Genomic DNA, 26,784 nt, shown 5'->3' on the forward strand with positions numbered 1-26,784 from the left:
CCTCAGAGGACACTGAAGAGAGTGTCAAACACCCTCCAGCTTAGCTCCGCAGGGTCGAGAATCCTTGTGAGTGACATCCCATATGGTTGCGTGAATGGGAATGGGAGGAGGAGGGGGGGATGTGGGAGATGGACTCCAGGGTAGGTTGTAGATATGCGCCAGGAACCCCCTAAAGAAGAAAAGAACGTGGGATGAAATATAGCGCAAACTTAACCCAATTCTGCCCTTCAAGGTCAAAAGAGAGAGAAAAGACAGAAGGGACAATGATGACGGAGAGAGTGTGGAGTTTGGTCAACAACAACAAGGACTCGGGGATTTTAACGCTAACCTCAGCTGGGGCCAATTGGTCACGCTAGGAGCAGGTCAATATTGTTCAGATTACACGCAGGGAGTATAATCGTCCTTGGATATCTAAATCTCTTTTAAAATAATCTCCTATGTAGGAGTTTTATTGTTTATATTAGGGAAGGAGGTTTATTGTTTTGATTATTGTTTATATGATTTGCATCGTGTTTTCTTTATTACACGCATATGCTCCTCTCTGTCCACTCTTTTCTCTCTTCTCCAATCCTTCCCTACTTCCAACTATCCCCCCCACTCTTTCATGAATTCAAGAGAAAAAAAAAAAAGAAAAAGAAAAGAAAAAAACGGGCGATTGCAAATTGACTTATTGACGGCGAAAATGCGGACCCCTTGCGGCTCACATTGCATCTGCTCGTGTCCAGACCAAAACTCTACACTATACGGAGAAGTCCGCATGTGGATGCGAGTGGCTGTGGACCAAGGGAAACTCGGCGCGCAAGAAAAGAGAAAAAAGGGAAAAGAAAGGAAAAGAAAGCCATGCGAGATATGAAATCCCCACATCAATTTGTTTCGGCTGGCTGAGATCGCGTCGGGCCCCCCTCGCCTTCCCAGGATCGTTAGTCGCGCGATCGCAAGGGCCCCAGTCTGGCCGATCTGTGTCCACCGGTTGGACGAACGGTTCCCAGAGCGCCAAAGGGAAGAAAAAAAAAAACAGGGCCTTGTTCCCAACCCTTGTCCGGGCGGCTTATTTGTCCAATGTTGTTCCTTCCTGAAACATCCCCCCTCAAAGCACGAAAATAAAACCGGCCAATCTTGGGGATAACAACAACGCATCCCTTAAGAAAAACCCCCCCCGCTTGGAGCATATATGTTAGTCTTGTTTGGACTCTTTACGCCAGTATGTTCCCAGTTTCAAGTGTTTTCCTTCTCGAAGCCGGATATCCACTAGATCCATTCTTTCGGACGCTGATCCCCTCCCTAAACGTTCTCTCCCGTTGCTGCGTTGTCTTTTCAGGAAGCTCGGAACCAGCAGAAATGTTATCTGCAATATCCTGGCATAGCTCTGATCAATATCGTCATACCCTCCACTTCTGTGAAATGAAAGGGGAGCTTGCCCGTGGGTCAAGCTCGAACAATCGGTTCTTACTACCGAGTTAGGGCAGATGGGGATTGAACTGGAGCCAAACAATTCCCGTGTCGCAGAGATTTTTTTGCTTTTTTATTTTTCTTTTCTGTTAATATCCGTATTCTTTTCCCTTTCAACTTGACTTGGAGCTGGATCGAATGATCTAAAGCCTAATTTCTCACTTCCGATCGGCATGCTTTGGGAAGGTCCATCAGATACTGTTCCCCTACGCAGTACTTGAGATAGGTCTTGTCCTCGAGGGGAAATCTTGTGACGGGAAAAAAAAAAAAAAAAAAGCCAAGTAGTAAAGGAGCAGATTGGCAGCAATCTTTTGCTGGTCAAGTTCTGTTTACTTTTTTCTTGTTCGAGTGGCTCATAAGCTCCCGACAGCTTGACGTGTTTCCCAACGTGGGACTGCAGGTGATGTATTCTAGGCGCAATAACGATCTTTCGTCAGAGAATCTACTCCGTAATCTGGCCTGCATCCTGCAGTCAGGAACTGAATCACCCCTGTACCTGATGTCAATTTTCTAATTTTTTTCTCTCGCTTTCCTTGGAGTTTCGACTTCCGTTTTCCATCAAAGAGAGAGGTATAACAAGAATTGAAAATCAAAAGGCTAGAAAGCCATAGGATTCAGATCACGATGTCTGTTTGAAAAGATGTGCAAATCATAAGAATATCACCTTGCAAGATTTAGGAGGCTTTGTCGGAGCGAAATGTTATCATGGAGAGCCGCATTTCTATTTTTCTATCCAGTTGCGACCGAAATCTGCCTGGGGGATCGAAATTTTTGGTTGTTTCCCCTGATAATGAATATCAATAGATTAAATTAAAACTTTTGAGGCCTCTCTAGAATGCCGGATAATTTAGATCCACAGTACATAATAGAGCTCTATCGCCTGTATAATCTGGAATTTATTTACATATAGTATGTTAACTATGGGTGTAGTACGTACCAAGTGGCTTATACCTTCTCTAGAATAGCATGTGGAACATTTAGTATGACTTATTGTGTGGTACTACTATTGCAAGAACTTATGCTTGTTCATTGGATGCGGAGATCATGAACGACCAAAACAAACAAACCATTGAATCCCTTCTTGTACCACATGAAGGTTTGAGTACATACATAGATAGTCCACCTCTTTCGAGCATACTGTAGCTTTGGAAGAGCTCCAATATGATTAGGGAGAAGAGGGTCATTTCCTGCGCAATATGAATTGAAAGTCAGATGTATGATATTACCATGCTCTTAAATCAAGTATGTATGCTCAGATCAGAATACCATATTAATATTGTCATTCTAAAATGTGCCAATGGCTATTTAAATTCATTACTTCCTATGGATCTTTTTTTTTGCAGGCACGATAAGATCACATGATCTTATCGATAACGCTTCAAAAAACACGCCACTTTGTGGCCGCTTAGCTTTACCCCAGATCTCTTGGTCATTTTGGAATTGTGTGCCTCGTCGCAATCCGGGAATCTCTCTTTTCTCCTAGTTGGTGCAATTCTCATCATGGAGGCAGAACTTCAGGCTAAAATCGCTGGCTTGGACCATGTCATTTCCGAATACTCTGTGGTATGGATGTGAAGATCAACTCTCAAATCAGTTTCTTGATGGAAGCTAATGACAGTCACAGGGTTATTTGACGCATGCTTCCAACCTCTATGTCGAAGATGCCAACACCCAGTCGCCCCTAACAGAAGCCGCGGAAACAGTGACGGAACTGTTGATCTCTGCCTCAGGAGACTTCTCTGCGCAGAATCGTGATGCAATTGTCAATCTGGTGGAAAAATTCATTACATCCCTGAGCACCTCCAATGGCGATTCAGAGCGCCCGCAGATGCCCTTTGCGGCCAGGAGGCTTGATCAGACCATCAATGTTGGCTCGCAACGGAACATGTCTTCCACACTAGGCTTGACTGGCACCAACGTGGATTTGGAGTCCGCTAATGCCCGAAAAGTGGAGTCCCGAGTGGATAAGAAGAAGCTGGAGAAGGCAGAGCGCAAGATCAGAGCAAAGCAGGAAAAGAAACAAATGAAGACAGTTACCTACGAGGCTTCGCGCCTGATCCAGCCAGATGAAACTATGACGTATGAAGAATTCTTCATGGCGGTCAACCCACTTCAGATGGGCGCGGACTCCCAATCCAAGAGTAAGGATATCAAACTGGACAACCTCGATATCTCTATCGGTGGTCTGCGCATCCTGACAGATGCCGATCTGACTCTTGCCTTTGGCCGACGATATGGTCTGGTTGGTCAAAACGGTATCGGAAAGTCTACCCTGTTGCGAGCCCTTAGTCGCAGAGAAGTCGCCGTTCCAAGCCATATCTCGATTCTCCACGTTGAACAAGAGGTAAAACATCCTCCAATTTACCCTAAGCAGCCTATTCTCAGACACTAACGATTGTCTCAAGATCATGGGTGACGATACCCCGGCACTACAGGCAGTTTTGGACGCCGACGTGTGGCGCAAACATCTCCTCGGCGAACAAGAGGTGAGTTGTTTCTCAATAAGGATATCTCGTTAGAGCTTACTAAAAAGCGAATTTGGCAGAAAATCTCGAAACAACTGGCTGCTATCGAAGAGGAACGATCCTCCCTGGCAGACACATCCAAGGATGCTGCTCGCTTAGATCAGGAACGAGAGGGCCTGGATATCACATTAAGCGACATTTACTCCAAACTTTCCGAGATGGAATCAGACAAGGCGGAGTCTCGAGCGGCTAGTATTTTAGCTGGTCTTGGCTTCTCTCAAGAGAGGCAGCAGTATGCAACCAAGACATTTTCTGGAGGTTGGAGAATGCGTCTTGCATTGGCTCGAGCCCTGTTCTGCGAACCTGATCTATTGCTTCTTGACGGTACGCTTTGAACTTAGTGCGAGTACCAAAGAACCCTGCCACTAACAATCTTACAGAACCGTCGAACATGTTGGATGTTCCGTCTATCACTTTCTTGTCTAACTACCTTCAGGGATACCCTAGTACAGTACTGGTTGTTTCTCACGACAGAGCCTTCTTGAACGAAGTTGCCACAGATATTGTTCATCAGCACTCAGAGAGATTGGATTACTACAAAGGCGCTAACTTTGGTAGGTCTTGATTGGAAGTATGAAAATCGCGTAACATGGCTAACGAATTTATAGAATCGTTCTACGCGACGAAGGAAGAGCGAAGGAAGAATGCCAAGCGCGAATATGAGAAGCAAATGGCCGAGCGAGCACACTTGCAAGGTAAGAGGCTTGTTCCTTCCGGGGGAGGAAGTTTATGTATATCTATTGAATGCTGACATTTTGTGATTAGCCTTCATTGACAAGTTCCGATACAACGCCGCCAAATCCTCAGAGGCTCAGTCCAGAATCAAGAAACTTGAACGTATGCCAGCTCTGGAAGCGCCAGAGAGCGAATACGTCGTGCACTTCCAATTCCCCGAGGTTGAGAAACTTTCGCCTCCTATTGTTCAAATGTCGGATGTTTGCTTCGGCTACACGCCAGAAAGACCTCTCCTCAGGGATGTGGAACTTGATGTTCAGCTAGATTCGCGTATCGGAATTGTTGGACCGAACGGTGCTGGTAAGACCACAGTGCTCAAACTGCTCACCAATCAACTCCAGGCGACCAAGGGATTGATCTCTACACACTCGAGACTGCGCATCGGATTCTTTGCTCAACATCACGTTGATGCTCTCGACATGAACTCCAGTGCTGTGAGCTTCATGGCAAAGACATATCCCGGAAAGTCCGACGAGGAGTACCGAAGACACCTGGGCGCGTAAGTTTCAAACCCCAATCTGGACGATATACTGTGGCAAAATATACTTACCTATTCCCCCATACTATAGCTTTGGTATCACCGGTATGACTGGTCTTCAGCGAATGGAACTTTTGTCTGGAGGTCAGAAGTCTCGTGTGGCCTTTGCATGCCTGTCTTTGACTAATCCTCATATCCTTGTTCTTGACGAGCCTTCCAATCACTTGGATATCGAAGGTATGGATGCGCTTTCTGATGCGCTCCAGCGGTTTGAGGGTGGTGTGGTCATGGTTTCCCACGACGTGACGATGTTGCAGAATGTCTGTAAGAGTCTTTGGGTCTGTAACGAGGGAACTGTTCACAAGTTCGACGGTGATGTGAAGGCATACAAGAAGATGATTACCGCACAAGCTGATGCAGCTGGTGTTGTAGCTAAGCATTAAGCCTACATAGTATACATCGGCCAGGGGGGAGGGGGGGGATCAATGACAATTCTAAGTCAATTAGAATAGAAAATGAGTATTTAGGTAGACTTAATGATTCTATGCCTACTATGCATATTCCTTGAGATAAATAACACAGCCCATAATTGATATGCGCAAACCATTGATATTCCAGGTTGGTAAAAGGAGACAATCAATGACGATCATTCCTAGTGGAGCCCTGAACTCGTTATCGGCTTATCGGCTTATCGGCTTATCGACTTATCGTGCTGGAACCTCCATCTATCCTTCCGAGGTCTCACTTGTGCTCTTCTCCTCCCCGGACCATAGCTGCTTAAAGCCCGCCCAGCCCGATGATATTCGGTGTAAATTTTGGTGTACCTGATCAAACAATATGAGTACAAGGGAGGAGCTGGATAACACGGGTCCGAACGCTCCATTACTTACCCCCAACGACACCTCTTCCGACTTCAACGTCGACGATCATGACGAGATTCTGGACTTCGATCTAAGCTATTCAGAGGGATGGTTCATATGGGTTTTGACATTTTCAGCTGGTATAAGTGGTCTTCTTTTTGGCTATGAGTATGTGAAGAATATTTTCCCTGCTATACAAAGATAGTGGTTAACAGTTACTGTAAATCAACAGTACCGGTGTTATATCCTCCACCCTCGTGACCATTGGCTCTGATCTATCTAATCGACCGTTGACAACACTTGACGAGAGTCTTATCACATCATGTACCAGTCTTTTTGCATTGATTGCCAGTCCATTCACGGGTGTTCTGGCTGATACATTTGGTCGTCGGAGGGTCATCCTCGTTGCCGATATTCTGTTTGCGCTAGGAGCAGTGATCCAAGCCTTCACGAGTAGAGTATGGTGTATGATCATTGGCCGCAGTATTGTTGGCCTTGCGGTTGGCAGTGCAAGCGCTGTTACTCCACTGTTCGTCTATAAACTCGCTTGCCCGCATCTGAATGGGAATGAAACTTGAACTTGAAAGGCTAATACGTTGTTTAAATCCAGATACATTGCGGAAGTGGCACCGTCGCATGCTAGAGGTCGACTTGTTACAATCATGTGCCTCTTGATCACTGGTGGCCAAGTGGTTGCATATATTGTGGGTTGGTTATTTTCCCAAACAAGTGGAGGCTGGCGCTGGATCGTTGGTCTGGGAGCAGCGCCGGCATTCCTCCAGTTTGCTGTTCTTTTAGCTCTACCAGAAACACCACGTTGGCTCATCCAGGCAGGCTATGAATCCCAGGCTGTGGCAGTATTGACTCGCATCTACAAGAACTGTCCCCAGTGTGACCGGGTAGTTCATCGAGTATTGTGCGATATTAGAGGTGAAACCATTCAGGAAACCGGGCAAATGGACCGAGGTCAAACATCCAGCACAAACTCGCACTGGCTCGATGATGTTTCACAGCGAGCACAGGACTTGCTATACGATGGAGGAAACAGAAGGGCACTGATAATTGCAATGATGCTCCAGGGTCTTCAACAGCTATGTGGTTTCAATAGCTTGATGTACTTCTCCGGGGTCATTTTCAAGATGCTCTCCTTCTCATCGCCGACTTTGACATCCCTCACGATTGCAGTGACCAACTTCCTATTTACTCTTCTTGCATTTGCATTTATTGATAGGATTGGGCGACGCCGCATATTACTCTATTCAATACCGGTGATGATCCTCGCACTAGGCCTTTCCGCTGTTTCCTTCTCCTCGCTGGAAATCCCATGGGGCTCTCGGCCTTCAGTACACGGCGGAGAGGATGCTGATAACCACACTACTTATTCCTTGCTGATCTTGTCTTGCCTGACGATTTACACGGCAGCTTATGCTTTTGGGCTTGGTAACGTGCCGTGGCAGCAGTCGGAGTTGTTTCCATTGAACGTCCGGTCCTTGGGGTCAGGTATTGCTACTGCCACGAACTGGGGTTCTAATTTTATTGTTGGAATAACTTTCTTGCCCATGATGGAATGGCTATCTCCAACCTGGACATTCGTGATATACGCCGGTGTATGTGCGGTGGGGTGGGTGGCCGTCCTCATTATCTATCCTGAGATGAGCGGATTGGGACTTGAAGAAGTAAAAGGGTTATTAGCCAATGGCTGGGGTGTGAAAGAGAGTCTGGAATAGGAGAGATAGCGAACAATAGAGGATAATGGAAGGTCATACCTGATATGCGCTTTTGATCATGTAGAAGAGGAAAATAGAGCAATATAGAGAGAAATGATATAGGGAAATAGAGGAAATTAGAGGGAAGTAGAGAAGATTAGAGAATAATAGAGGGAAAATAAAGTAATATAGAGGGAAATCATATAGGGAAAGTGAGAGGAATAGAGAACAATAGAGAATAATAGACATACTAGTTAGTAGTACCTAGTAGTAACATATGATCTTGGTATTAAATATAGGAGATCCTATAGATCTTACCTTCTTACTATGTATAATCTACACCCCACACTATTTCTCTTTCTCTTTCTTGATTTATCCTGTATCCCAATGACCTCCCATCCTCCTGTTTTGTGTTGTTGCTTTTGCACACATTGACTCTCTTTCTCTCTTTCTCCCTCTCTCTCTTTTTCTCTTTCTCTCTATCTCGCTCTCTCTCTTTTTTTCAATTCACGGAGTTAAAAAAAGATTCCCTAACAGTTACCTGGGAAAATCTTGCTTCCTTCACAGCCAACCTTGTTCCTTACTGCTGATTTCTTCATCGTTGCTGATTTCTTCCTCGCGACTGATTCATTCCTCGCGGCTGATTCCTTCGTTACCACAAGTTCAATCGTGTTTTTTTTTGGGCACATCAATTGAACACGCTCAATCAAAAGCCTCCATTCAAGCAATCATGGGTTCTGGAGAATTCGAGCTGCCAATTGACCAGGCAAGAAGTGGTCAAATCTTGAAGCTGCCGAACGAGGTAAACCAGCTTTCTTAGAAACTCTTGAGAAAAGAGACTAATAGCTGACAATTTTCAGATCCTTCATCGGATCGCCATTCTTCTACCCCACGATTATGATATTATCAAACTTGCTTTGGCCAACAAGGAGATGAAGGCCCGCATTCTAGGACAACATGAGCCAAACACAGCCTTGTGGCGCGTTCGCTTCAAGCAGACTTATGATCTGCCCCAAGGACGAAGCTCTCAAGAGCTGATGGTCGAGTACCAAACTCGAATGATTGTGCTTGGACGAGGTACCGATTTCCGAGACTACAGCCATGCCCAGCAGAAGTTTTGGCTGGAGGTTTTCCAGACCATGATCTCCGAGGTGATTGATTTGCCTTGGCAAATCGCGGTGGCCTCTAAGACGTACCAGCAAATCCAAAACGAAGTTTGTGACATCCAATTCCTGAGCCAGCCCAATTTCAAGGGTAAGCACCCAGAGGCTTTCTGTGCAGTTCAGCTGGTTAGTACTACCTCTGTTGAATAGGACCCATCAGATGATAGGGATTGAAAGAGTGCTAATGTTTTTCACTGCGTAACAGGCCCTGACTGCCCTAGCTCTTGACTCGACTGCCACTTTGACCATCTCTCGCGGAGACTACAACATCCGCCAAGTCTATACCCTCGGCGAGCTCCAAGTCCCGTTCATTGATCATAGGAATGTGAATCTTTCCCGGCTACTGGATATGCGCAGCTTCTGGATGAGACACCTTATGAGCCCCGATGAACATAGCTTTCACGAATCTTTCAATGGGCTGGCAGACATGTACAAGCCCCGGGCCCTCAAGACAGACGGATCGAAAGCCACAGACCTGAGCAAGTCGTGGACTGGGTATTTTTGTAAGTTACTGGAAGACTCATCGGATACCATAATTTCATCATTTAGCTGACAAACCATATCACAGCGTGTCTTCACCCAATGCCAGTTTCCTTCGACGCAGAAGATCACCGGGAGACCTGCGCGGATGGGGATTCACATCTACCGGAAGTTGATATTCAAGTAAGATCCTAGATTGATAACTCCCAAAACAGACAGGTGGCTTGAAGCTTGATATCTAATGAATCCAAACAGACCCTGGAGATCAAAGAGCGGTCTTCCGAGCCCTTCTGGCCTGCTGAATGCAACGCTTTCATGCCTAGATGCGTGGACCTCGACAATAAGCGGATCCATTTCACCGGTTTCCAGAATGTGCTCAGATCGAGCCAGGATGCAGCCAACCCAATTTTTGGCTTTGTAGAGCCAATTGAGACACCATGTGGTGGAATTCCTGGGTGGTCTCGCATCTGCTTTACGATCTGTGAAAGACCTCCAGCCAACGAAGTGTTCACATGGCCCCCATTGGCAACTAGGTGGATTCACGGCTACGAGGCAATCATTCTTCCCGGGGGGAGGCTCATGTTGGGATTGTGGATCGACTTGCAGAACCCCATGGGCAGGGGTCCGTTCATCTACTGGGACGTGTGAAGACCACCGCTGACCCAACTATGCTGCAATTCCAGGCCGTAACGAGGTTTGATTGTTTTGTCTTGCACTGTCCTTTCTTTTTGTATTTGTCTTTTTAATTCCCATATGTTTACGATTGTTTATATCTTACATTAATTCTACTTTATGGAGAGCGGTTAATTGTTTTTCATGGGGATTCACACGTATATTATTCCTAGGTGGTTTGATGGATGAATCTAACTGTTATATTTTTCTTTTGAAAAAAAAAAGAAAATGTAAAAAGGACCAAAAAAAAGCAAATCTCGACACATATTTTGTGACGAAGGGAATAAATGATACGAGATAGGAAAATTAAATCTACTCTTCAATGTCCTTGACTTTCTCCCACTGGCCCTTAAGATTCTCCTTCCACAAGCTAACCTTATTGTCACCGCCGCTGACCGCCAGGATGTTACCGCTGAGGCTCCAGCTGACCCGCCAAAGGACAGTATCAAATTCGAGAATTTGGCTGGTCCACTGCCCGGGGTTGGAGGCATCGGAGGTCCAGATGCGGACAGTCTTATCCTGAGAAGCGGAGGCGATGTAAGACTTGGACAAAATGCTCGGTGACCAGGCCACATCACGGACCCAGTCTGAGTGGCCCTCCAATGTTTGGATAGTGTTGTAAGTTTTGGATTCGGGGCTGTAACAAGAAAAAAGTTAGCATTAACCAAAACGTATATATGACGCGAGGAGAGAGAGAGAGAGAGAGAGAGAGAGAGAGAGAGAGAGAGAGAGAGAGAGAGAGAGAGAGAAAAAGGGCAGGGAGGAGTTGAACACAATGTACATACCTATAGTCCCAGATCTTTACCAGGTTGTCACTTCCTCCAGTGACAAAACGTCTCTGCTGGCCCGGTCCTGGGTTGGAGCTAATCAAGCTGCCAGCGAAAGCAGCGGGGGCCCAGCTGATAGAGTTGACACCCATTCCGTGAGCGTGGAAAGTCTGGTGAGTCCAGTTGTTGTCGCGGAATTCAAGAACGCTCGCATGACCGTCGGAAGAAGCGCAGGCAAGGAGACAGCCACTCTCATGAGGAGCCCAAGAGACCATGTTGACAGAAGCGGTGTGGAGGGAGAAATCAAAAACCTTAGTCCATGTGCTTCCACCAGCGGGGGAGGTGGCATTCTGAGGCTGCTCGCGCCAGATCAAGACCTTCCCATCATACGAAGAAGAGGCGAGGATTGTGCCAAATTTGGGGTGTGCCTGGGTAAAGACGAAATTAGTTGAATTGCGCGAATTGACGGGGGTGATGAATATCCACCTACCCAAGCAACACACCAGACCGCACCTTCATGGCTGGGTAAGTCAAAGTCAGGTTAGTAGCCATGCTTGCTAGTAGAGTCAGCGATTCCAGAAGAGGCTCACCCCTTGAGGGTCTCCACCAAGCGGTGCGATTCCCCCTCAATCTCAAAGATCTTGATCGTTTTATCCGACGAGCAAGTTGCCAACCTGCGGCCATAGTAGTCTAGACCGGCATCGTGCTGCAATTGGGTCCCCATAATCAGCCAAAACTCTCTTTACAATCGCCGCGTGGGAGCTGGAAGGCGGGGAATTGACCCCGTCCGGTTGGACACGATACATACAATCATGTCTTCATGCCCAGAATTCGAGATTACCTGGGCGGCCGCCTAGATCAGAATAGATCAGTAAGAAGAAATTTATATTCAGATCAGCTTCAAGTAAAACTAACCATTGTGTCGAAGGCCGTGAGAGGATTATTTGGAGTTGAAGAGACCTAATGCAAGTGAGCTTTGCGGGTTCAAGGCCACAACAACCTCCGGCTTATCTCTTATCTGAATACTGACTCAGCAGGTCACGTTTAACCTTAGTATCCCCACGCTTTCTCCATCTTTTGCCAGTTACTGCAAATAAGGACTAACAACTAGTATGTAGTATGAAATACAAATACCCAAGTAGCAAAGGGGAGGGTAGTGTGTTACCCATAGGGAGTGATGAACAATAGACAAGAGACAGTTCATTCATATTCATACATAAACTAAGAAATAAGAAAGGGCCATTACCACACCTATTCATGAGTCCATTGAAACAAAATGCCGCCCAAATAGGGTGAAAGGATAGCCTCATGCATGCTCATTGGACTTTTCTTCGAGAAGCCACGCAGGGAATGCTATCGACCTTTGCGGGGAAAGTTATCAACCTGCACAGCACACTTGGGATTGGATTTCAAACCATGGGATGAAGGGGAAAAGATATGCGTGGTAGATGTGGAGCTAAGGAACAGATTGTGGGAAAGGGGTCAACGGTAAAATTGGAGTAAACATCCGCGGATCAGGTGATACATGGTGAAATTATGGCGGAAGAAATTGATAGCGACAGGCCTAAGTAAAACGGCCAACGGGAACGTCGTGACGGTGTAGATCTTTTGACCATTGGGGGACGACTTTGTCTCGTTCGTAGAGGAAGCCGCAATTGTGGCAGAGGGTCTAAAAGAGAAACCAGTCAGATCTAGTATGAGAAAAATAAAGCACCAGAGGGGTATCGTCTTGGAGGTCAACTTACCCGTGGACCTTCTGGACCGTCTCGTACAGCCCAAACAGCTGAGCCCCAGACCATACAGTTGCTGCAGCGCCAGCTTTGGCGTTCCCTAGAAACCAAAATGGACATGTAAGTAAGCCGTTTGAAGGACTCGGATCGCGGGTTTGACATACCACTCGGAAAGTGTACCGCCGCCTCCACCATAACCAGCCCCCGAGCTCGTATCAGGAGTGCCCCGGCCACCGGGAGTGCCTCCCCTACCCATCGGACTGATGCTGCGGAAACGACGCTTGCGCTTGTTTCGCTCTCCTCTACCCAGTGGGGTTTCACTGTCGATATCAAAGTACCCACTGCTCTGTCGGGAAGCGTCTGGAGTGATGCCCGTGGTGGAGGAGAATCGGGCTGTCTCTCGTCGTAGACGTCGGATTTGTCGTTCCCGGTCTCCTTCTCGCCTCTCAATTTCATCCTTGGAAAGAATTTCCACTCTGGGCCCCCACTGTTCACATAGAGTCTCAGGGTCATATCGCCAGCCAGCTTCGGCCCCATTTGCGGCCTGATTATCGATCTCATTTCCGATACCGTTGATGCCGCTAACAAGACCACCGCTTTCGCAGACCTCCTTCTTCAGTTTCAACACCGCTTCATAGATACCATGCGTAATGGCACCTACCCACTCACCATTAAGACCGAGATCGGCGCAGGTGATTTTTGCATATTGTTCAGGCATACCGGCAGGATGGAGAAGTGACCACTCGAACTTGTCAGTGTAGAGCTTGTTTTGAAGATTAATATTGAGGTTTATCACGCAACGGTAGGCATCATCTGGGTTGTGAAGACTGTCATTAACCAGCGCATCTTTGGTGGCAGCGACTCCTGGTCCAACAGACCGGCCATCCGGAGTTGCGGCATTTGTAGCAGCCGGAGTCATCGATGGATCTCTCGAGGGCTCGGCTTGCGGAGGCACACTTGTCACAGGAATTTGGGAGGTTTGGAACAAAGGGTGCAGTGCTACACCTGCGTACTCTTCCAATTGCTGCCTGATCTGATTGCTGATGGTCATTGTTGTTGCTTGCGGGTTGGGAAGATCTAGATCGCGCACAAAGCCAATGGCAAACTCTTCCGGTGTAGACAGAGCCTCATGAAGGTTCCAAAGGAAAGTATCCTTGATTCGAAACGGAGGAAGGACGTCAGGTCGACGGTATGCAGGAAGTGTCGGGTTGATGCTGGGATCCATGACGCCGCGTGGGAGGGGGAAGGGTTCGAGAGGTTGGTGCCCGGGGACTTCCACGTCAATTCGGATTGGAATCAGTGTCAAGGGCAGCTGTGCTTGTATCTGGAGTTGCTCGGCACAACTAATGCGGTACGTGTTAGTAGTTCTTGGGGATGGGTAGCTTAGGTCTGGTGTATCAGATGATTTGGAGGATGTGTCTTCTCTCTCCAAACTCAGCTCGCCTCCCAGAGACCCAGGTGAGAACATTGTCACGGAGAGGGAAATGCGCAATGCGCATAAGGTGAAAGAAAGTCACAATAGAAGGAAGGTCGGAGTATGACTAGCGAGCCGCACACGGGAAGAGGTAAACTGGGAAAGAGGGGAAAGAGGGCAAAGAGGAGGATAAAACGAAGATAATGGGTGTACATACGCTGGCCTGAGCATCCGCTTGATCATCCATTCTCGAAATACGCCCTGGACTTCCACTGGCGCATGCGCTTCCTTGCCCAACTTCTCCGGCATGGACATAACACCACTCGCTGATTCTTCACGACGTAGACTCCTCAACCCAGTTGGTCGCCGGGGTCCATCGCTCTCATCAAAGTCATCATCATCGAACCCATCTTCGGCATAATTTATTGCAGTTGTTCCGCGTTTGGTCGTTCGCGGCGTTGGACCTGTTTGCACTGGGTAGACGGGTGTGAGGAGCGCATTTCCATACTGACGAACGCGCGTTGGATATGTGGTGATATATCCTCTCAGAGGGGACATGTTGGCGATTTATCTCGACAAATACATGCCCCTTCGCGGGGGATTTCAAATCGCAAGACTTCGCGTCAGTCTAAACTGCCAACGAGGATATCACAACTGGTCGGCAAAAGGAAGAGTTGAAGAGCACGGGGGATTATTGAGTAATTCAAGATCTAGGAAGTTCTCAAATAGGTAAGAATCAACCGAGAAAGTGGATGGAATTGAGGTCAGAGTTAACTGGGATGCTTGGACGCCGTCGCGTTTTCCCCGATCGAGCAAAAGCCCATTCCATAGTCACGTGCTGTGACTGCCTGACCGAGGAGGCACCAATCACCCACTAGCTTCATTCAGAAATGGAGGACAAATACTAGTAAGCACTTAAGACTACAGAATCAGACATGAGAGACAATTTTACGTTTACTGATCGATTGATCATGCAAGATAGACTTATGCAGGAAATAGGAATCAATTCAAATGTTCGCTTGTATGTCCAATATCACCATAGAAATGGGCTGTGTTTTGAGGAATATCCAACTAGAAGGGAAGTTGAAAAAAAAAAGACGCCAAGTCGCAAAGTACGCCACTCCTGTTGTTGAGAAGAGAGAAAACGAAAGACTTCGAGATATAAGTAATGAAATGAATGAAACAACGCAGTAAGAAAGGTAATAACAAAGATCAACAAGGGAAGCTAGAGAGTAATCTGGGTATAGATACAGATGCAGACAGAACGAATTGGGCGTTATCAACGAAGTCCAATGACACTCTGTATAAAGATGTTAGTTGCAACACGTTTCGGGGAAATAAATCATATTCCTACCATTTCCAGAGTCCAGACTCGTCGAATCCACACCTTGACTTGCCCATCGACACCTTCAACGTTATCCAGGTCGACGCCTTCCCACCAACACCGACGAGCGGGCTTTCTCCAGAAGAGAAGAAGTTTTTGAGCCATTCCAACGGCATTGTTGTTCGAAAGATCGCCTCGGATGTCAGTGCGAAGCTTGGCCAAAGCAAGACTGCAAATGACGGCCTTGTGCGGTTCCGGAGCACGATGACCCCATTTGTCCTCGCGATCAAATCCACTATGTAAATCATCAGACGAAAAGGCCAATTAAAAGAGGGATACATTATGAGGAAACTTACCCAGCAGTCAGCATCTCAATCAGGTGCTGCTCAGTAGACCCCAGCTCCTCGCTCTTGCGCAATCCAGAGAAAATGCCATCCTGGTTCAACAGCGCCCGACCAGCGGCCCGCTTGACCTCCAGCATTTCGTCATGCCCAATCTCTGGTCGAGGTGGAATCACGTAAAAATCAAGATCCTCACGGAGGACGATGATCCCAGCACGATCCTGAAGCATGTCACGCGCGGAGTTTTGCATTACATCTGCCATTTCCAACTCTGGAGATGTCGATTCTGAAGGCTGCGTGGACGGAATGGATTGAGCAACAGTGCGGAAGAAATCAAGCATGTATTGAAGTGATGCGGGATCATACTGGAAGATGTCAGACTGGTCGCTCTGAAAATCGAAACATGCCGAAATGACTATTACTTACGTCAACCGGGTACACGTCGCCTTCGTGGAAACCGCCCATATTCCCGTCGGGGAGGAGACCATTAGGGAACAGAGAGAGTAGCACGAACTCCGGCAAGGTCAACAGTTCATCGCGGGACAGTGTAAATCGGATACCCCTTAATTCATTATTAGCATCACGCCAGATAAGAAAAAAAAACCCCCACGGGGAGGAAATGAAGCTCTTACCGAAGGTCGAGAATGATATGCTCGTCTCCGCCAATATCTATACGTGCAGCGATTGTTAGTGCTGCATACATTCTCAAGGATCTACTGCGATGCACACGTACCTCCTAGTGTATTGATAGGTGGTCCTCCTGTCTGCTGAACCTGGGTAATGATGCTCGAGGCACCTCCAGCTGCGGCCATCACGTAGGTAAATGACTCAAGTGGACTATAGCCTTCGGTGTATGGCGGCGGCGGTTCACCGTCGTCAGATGTTTTCCCAAGCCCGTCACCCTTGGGTTCTGAGAAGCTCGCTTTGGTGTCTGCGACGACTGACGACGAGGGAGCCGGCTCAAGAGGCTCCTCAACAGGCGGCGACGCAAAGGTTGGGGCGGAAGCTGGTCCGGATTCAGTGACCTTAGGTTGATTGGTGTTGACAGCAAAGTCGAGTGCGGAGAAGGGTGGCGGGCTAACAGAAGAGCTAGCAGACGCTGAAGCAGGGAAATGCGGCGGGGGTGCGGTGTAATAGTCGTCCACCTCGGGGGAGTCAGTTGGAGAGTGTAATGGCGCCGTGATTGATGAATGCCCTGAGGGTGTTACTTCAGACACAATGCTAGTGCAAGGGAGCCAGAATCAATCGCAGAGACGCGGTTGACCTGATGAGCTCTAGACTTATAACCGCAAAGGGTCTGTTTGTATGTCGATCAGGAGGCGGGATGGGGGGATCCACCAAGAATTCCAGTTGGTGTAGGTTGTATTTGTACGTAGGAAGAAGAATCAAAACATGAAAATATATTTCAAGGACGACTAAGCGGGTAAACCGAATTTGTCGTTATTGTTGATGTCCGGTATTGGGGAAGGGAAGAGGAGAGATGGAGGAATGGGGACGGCGCTTAGTTGATCACATTTCATCATGCACATGTGTCTGGCGGTAAGTCGCCCGTATCCATTCAAACGCCACTATATTTCTCTTCGAATGTTATTATATTATACCTGTACATGCTGCATGTGTACTTTCTCCCACTAACTAAAGATTGCTTTATTATCATGATGCCACATTTATGTAGACCCCCGGGCTTGCTAGGCTATGTTGTACCCTTTAAATTTTGTGACTAATCAGTGCGTACTCGGTGATGATCTTGAACATTCGCTGACTCATCAGTGTTCTTGAGGCATCTGTTAGTTATAACTAGCTAATGATTTCTTCAACATTGAATGACACCCTTGGAAAATTGCTACTCGGCATGATAACAAAGGGATGGGTCTTTTGCTTCTTGACAAGGAGACTCAGGTAGCACAAAGCACTTGGAAGCGGCTATAAGAGGCGGGGATGAGATAGAATTCGAATTTCTGCTCAAGAATGGAACCATATCACGAGAGAAGACACTGACGCTGGCTACTGGACTAGATAGGGAAGTCATCTTCTGGTTGCTGCTCCAAATGGATGATTCAATGTTTGCAAATAATGCAATGCTATTGTTGAATCATTGCTCACAGAAAACTGGGCGAGAAATGTTGAACAAGGCGTGAAATATGAGCCATGTAAAACATTCGATGACAAAAGTGACTGACATCTGGATATATGTATTACAGGGATCCTACGCCGGCAATACATACTCAGTAGGGTTGACGACTTTAACTACCCACGGATGTTTGGTTTATCACATGGACATTTGGAGTTGATATATGACCAGACCTTGAATTTATACTGTATTACAAGCATAGCCCTAAGCGCCATATAGACTGATAGTAGCTACCTACTAGCTATGTAGCGAGAAAACCCAAAGGGAGGAAATCTGGTGTATACTAGGTATGAGGTTCCAAAAAATGGGTGCTTGTTCAACTGTCTTAAGAGGCGCAACTAACAGTAGGCTGCATTCGGACTTAATTATACCTTGCGGTCGACGTAACTCTGGATCAGGCCTTCTAAAGTCGGCTCATATTCCTTCAGGGTCACCTTGTCTCCCTCTAGGATCGTGTTGGCTTGCACAAAGACCTTTCGAGGAACCTTGTTCTTCAAGACAACTTCACGGACCTGAGTTCCCCACCAGCTGTCCACAGATGTGATCTCATCATACAAGGCCTTACCTGCTTGAACATCCGCAGTGCTCTTGTACACATGAAGCTTCTGTAGGTACTTCTCCACGGCAGGTCGTCCATGGGTTAGAATCTTAGAACGATCCAGATGGATCTCCAGGTCTGATAGATCCTCCTTGGTGTACGACAACTTGACAAAGTTGTCACCTGCACTGAGGAAAGTGCGGAGGATACTATAGCGAGCCTGCATATGAGCCTGGCCCCACTTTTGAGTCTTGGGGTCCCAGAACTCCAATGCAACCAGACCGGCACGAGCCATTTGCAGGTAAGCGGCGAACAGGACGTCGCCAGCTTCGTTGCTCATATCTTCAGTGCCATCCCCAAAGCCAAAGATCTTTAGAATTTCAAAGTCACAGCCCAGCACCATAGCCACACACTCAGCACGGCATTCTTCATATGACCCAGCGATAGCCCCGAATACCGAGCTCCAGGTTTGGCCGGGCTTGTACCAGCTTGCCACGGGCTTGTTCGTCACGGGACTAATCGGAGGATTGGAAACATCAAAGTTGTATTCTCCAGGGGCTGTTTCTTGCAGCAACTTGCCAGTTCCGTGACCGAGAAGTTCGTGGATACCAACCTGAACTTCAAAGGCAGGATCGCGGCATCGGCGGTAAACCTCCTGATCCGCCTCGGCAACGAAAGGAATAGGTTCATTGGGGGCCTTGGCACTCAGAACATTACCCAGGGACACGTTCTTAAAGCCTAAGTTTTGGCGGATATCATCGTAATTGGGAAGATTGATACCGGCAGGAATTCCCGACCCGGCGAAGCTAAGCACCTCGAGTGAAGTAAAGTCCGGGCTGAGAAACTTGTCTTTCTCAAAGTCCGTACCCCAGGGCAGCTTGGGGATCATGCTTTCGGCACTGTCAACCAGTGCTCCGAATGCTCTTGTTCGCTCCATGTTAACCTACAGTGGAAGCATTAGCAAGACTCGGATAGTTAAAAACCCCCCAAAAATTTCTAGCCTTACCAAAGCAATCAAGCCTTCCCACTCTCCACGCACTCCATGGGGGTCACGGTAAGTCTCCACAAAGCCCAAGTTTGTTTCCAAAACAGGCTTCTGGTCTTTCACCCAAATGCGCTGGCTCTCTTTGAATGCCTCAATAGATCCCGTACCGAATGTTCGAGCATAGGACTCTAACATCCGCTTCTGGTTATCATTTGCGGCGTTTAGTCCTGCCTGCTTGATGGAGTGGGCAATCTTCGCCATCTCCTCCTGGTAATCCCCAAACACAAGGCGCACCGATTTTCCTTCCAAGCTCCCATCTAGTTCAAAGGTAGCCAAATCTCCGAGATCGCGATCTCTCACCGGGGGATTTGAGACACCCGATGCGATGAGAAGTTCGAAATCACCCGACGTGGTCTTGCGAATTCTTGTGTTCTCCAATGCGAGACCCTTCTTCTCCATCAGATTTCCAATAATGGTAATCTCGTCCTTGGTGATGGTAGGTGAATCAGGATAATAAGTGGTCATGTGACCGCTAGTGGGGTAACCAAGGTGCATCATGGACTGCTCAGTAGTCTCGTAGATACCCCCTCCGGTGGTGTTTGCTTTTTGGAAAGCTGTCTTGGTTTCAGGTGTGATGGATGACAGCGTTTCAAAAGCAGAGAGGGGCAAACGGGGAATGAACTTGGAGTCACCAAAGCCTTTGTAGTTACCGCAGTTACCCAAGAACTGAGTTGCATATTCAAGGAAGAAGCGGAGATGCTCATCACTGACTTGGGTCTTTTGAGCCAAGCTATTCCAGTTGCCATTGCAAGCATGGTGAAGGGAAATTATGAGATCATAGATGGGCTCAGACTCGGGGGAAACTTGACGCAATGTAATACGAGTTCCTTCAAATGCCGCTCTGTTCAATGGCACTTCGAAGTCAGCTCTATATATTCCGCGGCTCGGGAAATTGACGCGCTTATGGGGCATACCGGCTCATATAGTGGGCATATTTTCTAAGGGAATCACTCTGGAGGGAGTCGAAGTGTGACTTGATTTCTAGTCTGACCACCGAGGGAGGCGAGTCTGCCAGATAGTGCTTTTTGACGTTGTCATCCATGTCGGGGGCTCGAGGAAGATATGATGAAGAGAAGTAGTGGGATGGGGTAACAAACAAAGGGTAGCCACGAATCCCACGATTGAGGGGTAGCGGAGGTAAACCGGAGCTCCGGCTAAGCGATAAACGCAACGCAGTGCTACACAGCAAGTGCATATGTATTTAAAGCTTGATATATGTCATATACTAGCTTCCACCCTTTCCGCTTTAGTGCTTACACACTGCCGCTTTTGCTTTTGCTGTTGAATTGGTCCCGATTCATGAATTTCATGATTCATGATTGCCGATTCTGGCTTGATTAGTCATCATATTTATACTCATAACTAGTTAACTAACTAACTAGCTAACTAACTTAGTTAACTAACTATTAATGACTAGAACTAGATGATAGTACATATTAATTTTCAATATCCAGGGAATAAACCAAGTAAAAGCCTTCCTTATATACCGTGTGTAATAAAACAACCCTTCAAAACTTGTAAGTCATGATCAGCACTAGGAGTGAGTAAGTACTTTGTAATAGTATATACATGCACCAGCACAACATTTGAAGCAAGACTCACACATGTGCAGTCTATAGAGTTAAAAAGAAAATTTCTTCTTTCAATGTTGGGTTTCCAACCTTGGAACATTGAAGGTCCTAGCCTGGACAGAAACCTTGGAATTATGCGAAAGGTTCATAAATTCTAGTTACATCAATCAATATCATGGGCATTACTCGGCTACTGTAGACCTGAGTACACTTCATATATGAAACCGGTCGGGGAAATAATCAACACAAAGTAGACCACTGATTTCATATCAAACTTTCATATTTGTCCAAGCCTTGTTTCTGTGCTGGTGGTGGTTGATATTGAGTCTGGGGCGGAGCTGGGAAATGTGCTGGAGTTGTATTCATGCCCAACGGAGATCTCATGGCATTATTTGAATTAATCCCTCCTGGTGGAGGTGGGATTGAAAAGGCCGAGTAATTGGAAACCTGTTGAGGTGATGACATCCCAGCTGCCATACCGGAAAGTGAGCCCAATGATTGACCCGCTCGAGTTCCTCCTTGAAGCTGAGTGCCCCAAGTTGGCGACGATGGTTGCATAGGCTGCATAGTGGGGAAAGCCGGTGTTGGGGGCGAGGTTTGTCTTGCAGGCGCCAGAGATGGGAAAGAACTGAGTTTTTGATCCGGGGTGATAGAACGGAAACCAAGCTGACCAGATGAGCTCGCTGGCTTGAGGGCTGCTCCATTGTTCGTAGACCATGAAAATGCAGTTGATGTGGTAGTTGGCTTCGACGCAGATGCTGCTGGTTCAACATTGCCCCACATATCCATTGGATTGCTAGTCGAGGGTGTCATACTCTTTCCAAGCACGAGGCGCTCAAAGTTATCCCTTGCACTGTCTGTGTCTGACGAGGGCAGATCCATCGCCGACTGCGAGAGATTATTTGTTCCATTTTGGAATCCACTTGAATCACCACCCGACGAAAGTTCTTGCAACTTTCGCGTCTGGTCCTTCTCAATCTTCGTAGACAGCGATTTTATCAACGACATGAAGTCATTGAATTGCTGGAGGTTTAAAAGGGGACCAAGGCTGAAGCTCCAAAGAACTGGAAGCACCTCGAGGGCAAGAAAATCGGTGTCCACGATCTTGCCAACTTCACGGAAGACCTTTAGTGCTGCTACCATGACCGAAGGTTCCTTCGTCTTGATAGCCTTGAGAGATGGGACGAGTTTCTCTTGAATGGTGTACTTGTCCAGAATGGATGATTTGGTAGTTTTGTTTGTTTGCACTGCGCCAGAAAGATCATCTTCGAGACTAGAATCATCGAAAGATCCTCCACAGAGAACAGCGAACGCCTCCAGGCTACGGACCTTAATGGCAAGGCTGCTGGTCCGACTGAATGTACTGGATATCGGGGGAAATACTTCATTCTTCACGGTGCTGAAGTCGAGAACGGGAAGAAAAATAGGTAGACTTCTAATAGAAGCATCCACTAAGGAATGGGTAGGTGACTCGAGGCCCAGCCGAATAAAAGGCAATATATCTGATAGAAATGGTTAGCTCCTTGTTTATTCAAAGGAAAATTACACTATATCTTACCGTCTTTAAACTCCAGACCTGAGCAGTTCTCTGCGACAATTTTCATATTCTCTAATACAACCATGAGGCCTGCATCCTTCTTAGAGTCGCGTTCTTGTGGTGCTTTCCCTGGTATTGTCCCAAACACTTCCTTCAAGCGAGGAATAACCTTTTCAGGAAACGTGCGACGTCCGTTGGGAATCTTTTGAAGTATTCCAAACACATTGTGTAGAATAAGGGGAAGAAGTTCGCGATCCTTCATCTCATCCAACAGTGCTCCCAGCACTTTTCTCTCCAGAACCGAAGCGGGAAATTCAGGAAGAACTCGTTGGAGTCCACGCAAGAATTGTGATTTTTCGCTTGCATTTTTCGTCGGTAGCGATTCCAAAAATCGAATCGCAGATACCAGAACATTATCGAAATACGGAGACTGTTGGAACTCCCTGGCATTCATGCGCTGGGCAGGCCTTCGAGTGATCAATCTGGGTAGCACATGGGATAAGACATCCCGAGGGATAGGGCTTGAACAAAGAAAATTGTTGCCTTGGGACGGAGTGGTCGATGAGGAGCTCAATAGCTTCTTGTAAGTTGACAAATTGGCATGTGCCTGAATCGGCGAGATATGAGGTGAATTGTAGAGAGCAATGATGATTAGACCCAGGGAGAAAAGATCGGCGGATGATGACACATTGGAATCGAGGGCAAAATCAGGAGACGTAAAGTCCATGTTTAGCTGCACCGATGGGGGAAGTCTCGGATCTTGATAAAGAACCTCTGAGACAGCCAAAGGAGGGAGAGATGACTTGGTCTCTGAGGAGTCTGGTGGCCCTGCAAACCCCAGACCGGAGATTTTCCAGTCCGATTTGGCATTGATATAGATGGCATCAGGGTTCAGATTGCCGTGTACCAGACCGGCAGATTCATGGAGGAATTCAAGACCCTTTGCAACCTGCAACAGGCCTTTTTGAATCTCCAGTTCATCAATCTCCAAGTCGCGTCTTCTCCGACTTCCATCGGCCTCCTCCACCATATAACGACCTGAATGTGAACCGGCGCCAGATGTGCTCTCCTGCTCACCCTTTTGAAGTAATAGCCCCGAAAGCGATGCAGTAAGGGGCTCAGTCGCAAACATGAGACCACCACTGCGAGTCTCTTCCACGGGTTCTAGAACTTGGAGAATGGACGGGTGCCGCAGACGGGCCAGATTGCTGGCCTCGCGCTTAAGCCGCTCGATCACATCTTCTTGTAGCTTCTTCGAGGAGGATCCTGAGCGGGATCCAAAACCCCCCGACCGTGGCTCGAGGACTTTGCGATCAAAGATGAATACGGAGGCGGCCGTTCCGGTCGACTTCTTTTTGGCATCGTGGATTTTCCAGGGGCCCGAGTATACAGTGGGGTGGGGCGCGATTTGATAATTGGCGGAGATGTTCGAGTTGAACGACTTCAAAGCCGAAGTAAACATTTCGGGCGTTACTGGTCGAAGGATGACTCAATCATAAGAAGTGGGACAGTATCCGACAACGGGACATTGATTTCACAGCGCGTTCAGGATGATGATACAAGGCATGACTTTGAGAGAGAGACAATTGGGTACCGTTGATTGATAAGAGGGTTCGCGATAGACCACAGCCCGAGCACGCTAGCCTACCAGCTTGTTTATACCTGGGTCCAGTAGAATCGGGGTCGCGTCACTTCAATCCGGAATTCGAATTCTCGATGATAACATCTAACAGTTGTTCCTATCACGAAGATCACGTGGACTGAAGCTCAAAGTACTATCATGTGACCTTCCACCCCCGCGCGCTTTGCGTCGGAACATCAACTAAAAGATACCCAAGAGAAAAACAGCAGAGTCACAGTGAGCCGAGCTCTCCCACCCAACCACAGGCTTGAGGGTGCCCCAGCTCCATCCGAAGTCGGCGGGTCTCTTCATTCAATTTCAGCACGATGATTGGCGAGATCGGCTTTCTTCGACTGATCTGGTCAGGCGGTGAGCCTGTTCCGTGCTTTGGTTGGCACGATCGGAGTTTGTCCTGAGCTCCGAAAGATTGTTGCGTGCGGAGTCATATTGTCGATTTAAAACTCCCGTGTGGTCATCTTGATCTTCTCACATTCTCCCCTTTGGTCATCACACATCTCGCCATGAAGTCCCTTCAGCAATTGACTCGCCGAACGGCCCTGACCGGCCTGGCAATGCCACGGATCCTGTCCTCGCAAACTACTGCCGCCAGCCGGCTATGGCGGAGGAATTTCAGTGCCACCGCGTCCGTCGCACAATTGGCTGGCTTGGATGCCTCCAAGCTGAGCCTGACGAAGACTCAGACCCCCAAGGAGCTCACCCCTAACAAGGATCTTGTTTTTGGAAAGACTTTCACTGGTAAGACTCTGATTCCTGCCCTCGCCTCGCCTCATTAGCAAACGGCTAATTCGGATGCAATACTAGACCATATGATCTCGATCGAGTGGACGGCTACCGATGGCTGGCACACACCCCGCATTATCCCTTACCAGAACCTCAGCTTGGACCCTTCTACCTGTGTGTTCCACTATGCCTTTGAGTGTTTCGAGGGAATGAAGGCATACAAAGACAAGACTGGAGGCACACGTCTGTTCCGTCCCAACAAGAACATGGAGCGTCTGAACAAGTCCTCCGCGCGTATTGCCCTACCTACATTTGACGGCGATGAGCTGGTTAAGCTAATTGGAGAGTTTGTGAAGTTGGACGATCGTTTCATCCCAGAGTCAGTAATCCCCTCTCCAACATCAATATGCGATGAGACCTAACTGACCTGCCGCAGTGCTCGTGGTTACTCTTTGTACCTCCGACCCACCATGATTGGCACCCAGAAGACTCTGGGCGTTGGCCCTCCCGGATCAGCCCTTCTGTTTGTTATTGCTAGCCCCGTTGGCCCGTACTACCCGACTGGCTTCAAGGCCATCTCTCTCGAGGCCACTGATTATGCCGTCCGCGCTTGGCCTGGTGGTGTTGGTGACAAGAAGCTCGGTGCGAACTATGCTCCCTGCATTTTGCCCCAGCTCGAGGCCGCTTCCCGCGGTTTCCAACAGAACCTGTGGCTCTTCGGCGAAGAGGAATTTGTGACTGAAGTCGGCACAATGAACCTCTTTATCGCCATCAAGAACGAGGAGACTGGACAGAAGGAGTTGATCACGGCTCCCCTTGATGGAACTATCCTGGAGGGTGTGACAAGAGATTCCGTTCTCGCGCTCGCTCGTGAGAGACTGGAGCCCAAGGGCTGGCTTATTTCGGAGCGGAAGATCCGCATGTCCGATGTCGCGAAGGCTGCCGAGGAAGGCCGTATGATTGAGGTCTTCGGTGCTGGCACTGCAGCCATCGTGAGCCCCGTGCGAAACATTAGCTACCGTGGTAAGCTGGTGGATTGTGGTTTGAAGAAGGATGAGGAGGCTGGAGAGATTGCTCTTCAGATGAAGAACTGGATCGAGGCTATCCAGCACGGAGATGAAGCGCACGAGTGGAGGTAAGTCTATTTCCCTGGAACCCAATTGACAAATGGAAGCTAATTGATTTGCAGTCACGTTGTTTAAATATGATCTGATCTTTTTACCAAAAAAGGAATGACAAGTAGGCGTTGGCTGTCTTGACCTGTTGGAAATTTATCGTTCTGTTTTAATTCTATCTATTATGTTTCAATTGTTTGCATGATTTTTCAAGCATTGCACTTTCCACAAGCCAGATTTTGATAATATCCCTCAGATCAAAAGCAATCAAGTAGATATCTCGGATGTTTCTCGCCATAGGTTTCTTTTACAGGTATTCAGTGTAAACAGATCTTTTTCACAAACCCTACTCAACTCATGGGTTTAGACATTCAGTTCTACTACTGCAGTATGACCATGGAAGATGGTAGAAACGGTAGTTGAAAAATGAAGAAATCCCCGCAAACGCCATCATTTTCCGGGCTGTGATCGCAAAATAGCCTGTGAAGCGATTCCCATATGGGGAATTTTTTGGGAAATTGTGTTAGCGTCTGCCCTTTCCGTATTCGGTACTCCTATACGACTTGTTGCTATGCACCGATGCATTACCACTCGATCTCGGACAAAGTCCGTCCTTCCACAAGGTATATGCAGCCTGTCAGATGCTTTGCTCTGGAAAGTCGACCTCTAGCTGCATCTGACCCGAGAAAAGAAGTAAGCTTGGATTATCTTCACACTTTGTGAGATAGGTGATGGCATCCTAGCTGCAACCAAAATATGACGTGAAGAGTAATGCACGACCGTTTCCCACGAATAGCGGAACGTCCCAATTATGACCTAACTGCCACCACTCGTTCCAGAG

The 26,784-nt window shown here is 47.6% G+C and overlaps 9 protein-coding genes across 9 annotated transcripts; 4 read left to right on the forward strand and 5 right to left on the reverse strand.

Moving 5' to 3' along the window:
* Window positions 1–2,949: 2,949 nt before the first annotated feature.
* On the forward strand, window positions 2,950–5,630 carry N7466_004227 (putative AAA family ATPase GCN20; the record flags this gene model as incomplete). The annotated part of the gene is made up of 8 exons (XM_057163624.1): window positions 2,950–3,012; window positions 3,074–3,793; window positions 3,855–3,935; window positions 3,995–4,298; window positions 4,355–4,528; window positions 4,583–4,669; window positions 4,740–5,208; window positions 5,279–5,630. The coding sequence occupies 8 exons, from the start codon at window positions 2,950–2,952 to the stop codon at window positions 5,628–5,630; spliced, it is 2,250 nt and encodes a 749-aa protein (XP_057022305.1).
* A 394-nt stretch (window positions 5,631–6,024) lies between these two features.
* N7466_004228 (putative MFS myo-inositol transporter) lies at window positions 6,025–7,774 on the forward strand (the record flags this gene model as incomplete). Its single annotated transcript, XM_057163625.1, has 3 exons — window positions 6,025–6,215; window positions 6,280–6,576; window positions 6,658–7,774. The coding sequence occupies 3 exons, from the start codon at window positions 6,025–6,027 to the stop codon at window positions 7,772–7,774; spliced, it is 1,605 nt and encodes a 534-aa protein (XP_057022306.1).
* A 709-nt stretch (window positions 7,775–8,483) lies between these two features.
* On the forward strand, window positions 8,484–10,044 carry N7466_004229 (uncharacterized protein; the record flags this gene model as incomplete). Its single annotated transcript, XM_057163626.1, has 5 exons — window positions 8,484–8,555; window positions 8,614–9,042; window positions 9,122–9,419; window positions 9,485–9,579; window positions 9,652–10,044. 5 exons carry the CDS (start codon window positions 8,484–8,486, stop codon window positions 10,042–10,044), a joined length of 1,287 nt encoding a protein of 428 aa, XP_057022307.1.
* A 336-nt stretch (window positions 10,045–10,380) lies between these two features.
* On the reverse strand, window positions 10,381–11,753 carry sec13 (GTPase-activating protein SEC13; the record flags this gene model as incomplete). Its single annotated transcript, XM_057163627.1, has 6 exons — window positions 10,381–10,705; window positions 10,854–11,263; window positions 11,326–11,356; window positions 11,426–11,541; window positions 11,644–11,688; window positions 11,751–11,753. The coding sequence occupies 6 exons, from the start codon at window positions 11,751–11,753 to the stop codon at window positions 10,381–10,383; spliced, it is 930 nt and encodes a 309-aa protein (XP_057022308.1).
* Window positions 11,754–12,399: 646 nt separating this feature from the next.
* On the reverse strand, window positions 12,400–14,537 carry N7466_004231 (putative RSC complex subunit Sfh1; the record flags this gene model as incomplete). The annotated part of the gene is made up of 4 exons (XM_057163628.1): window positions 12,400–12,504; window positions 12,581–12,665; window positions 12,730–13,908; window positions 14,197–14,537. 4 exons carry the CDS (start codon window positions 14,535–14,537, stop codon window positions 12,400–12,402), a joined length of 1,710 nt encoding a protein of 569 aa, XP_057022309.1.
* Window positions 14,538–15,258: 721 nt separating this feature from the next.
* Window positions 15,259–17,399, reverse strand: N7466_004232 (putative general stress response protein Whi2; the record flags this gene model as incomplete). The annotated part of the gene is made up of 7 exons (XM_057163629.1): window positions 15,259–15,279; window positions 15,334–15,598; window positions 15,660–16,009; window positions 16,071–16,206; window positions 16,277–16,313; window positions 16,378–16,865; window positions 17,380–17,399. The coding sequence occupies 7 exons, from the start codon at window positions 17,397–17,399 to the stop codon at window positions 15,259–15,261; spliced, it is 1,317 nt and encodes a 438-aa protein (XP_057022310.1).
* A 741-nt stretch (window positions 17,400–18,140) lies between these two features.
* Window positions 18,141–20,400, reverse strand: N7466_004233 (dipeptidyl-peptidase III; the record flags this gene model as incomplete). The annotated part of the gene is made up of 3 exons (XM_057163630.1): window positions 18,141–19,256; window positions 19,320–20,199; window positions 20,273–20,400. 3 exons carry the CDS (start codon window positions 20,398–20,400, stop codon window positions 18,141–18,143), a joined length of 2,124 nt encoding a protein of 707 aa, XP_057022311.1.
* A 793-nt stretch (window positions 20,401–21,193) lies between these two features.
* N7466_004234 (putative protein kinase Scy1) lies at window positions 21,194–23,928 on the reverse strand (the record flags this gene model as incomplete). The annotated part of the gene is made up of 2 exons (XM_057163631.1): window positions 21,194–22,431; window positions 22,488–23,928. 2 exons carry the CDS (start codon window positions 23,926–23,928, stop codon window positions 21,194–21,196), a joined length of 2,679 nt encoding a protein of 892 aa, XP_057022312.1.
* Window positions 23,929–24,608: 680 nt separating this feature from the next.
* Window positions 24,609–26,030, forward strand: N7466_004235 (branched-chain amino acid aminotransferase, cytosolic; the record flags this gene model as incomplete). Its single annotated transcript, XM_057163632.1, has 4 exons — window positions 24,609–24,843; window positions 24,910–25,207; window positions 25,265–25,963; window positions 26,018–26,030. The coding sequence occupies 4 exons, from the start codon at window positions 24,609–24,611 to the stop codon at window positions 26,028–26,030; spliced, it is 1,245 nt and encodes a 414-aa protein (XP_057022313.1).
* Window positions 26,031–26,784: the final 754 nt, after the last annotated feature.

This window comes from Penicillium verhagenii (assembly GCF_028828195.1).
Source record: "Penicillium verhagenii strain IBT 33310 chromosome Unknown utg000005l_segment0_segment0, whole genome shotgun sequence".
Lineage (NCBI taxonomy): Eukaryota > Fungi > Ascomycota > Eurotiomycetes > Eurotiales > Aspergillaceae > Penicillium > Penicillium verhagenii.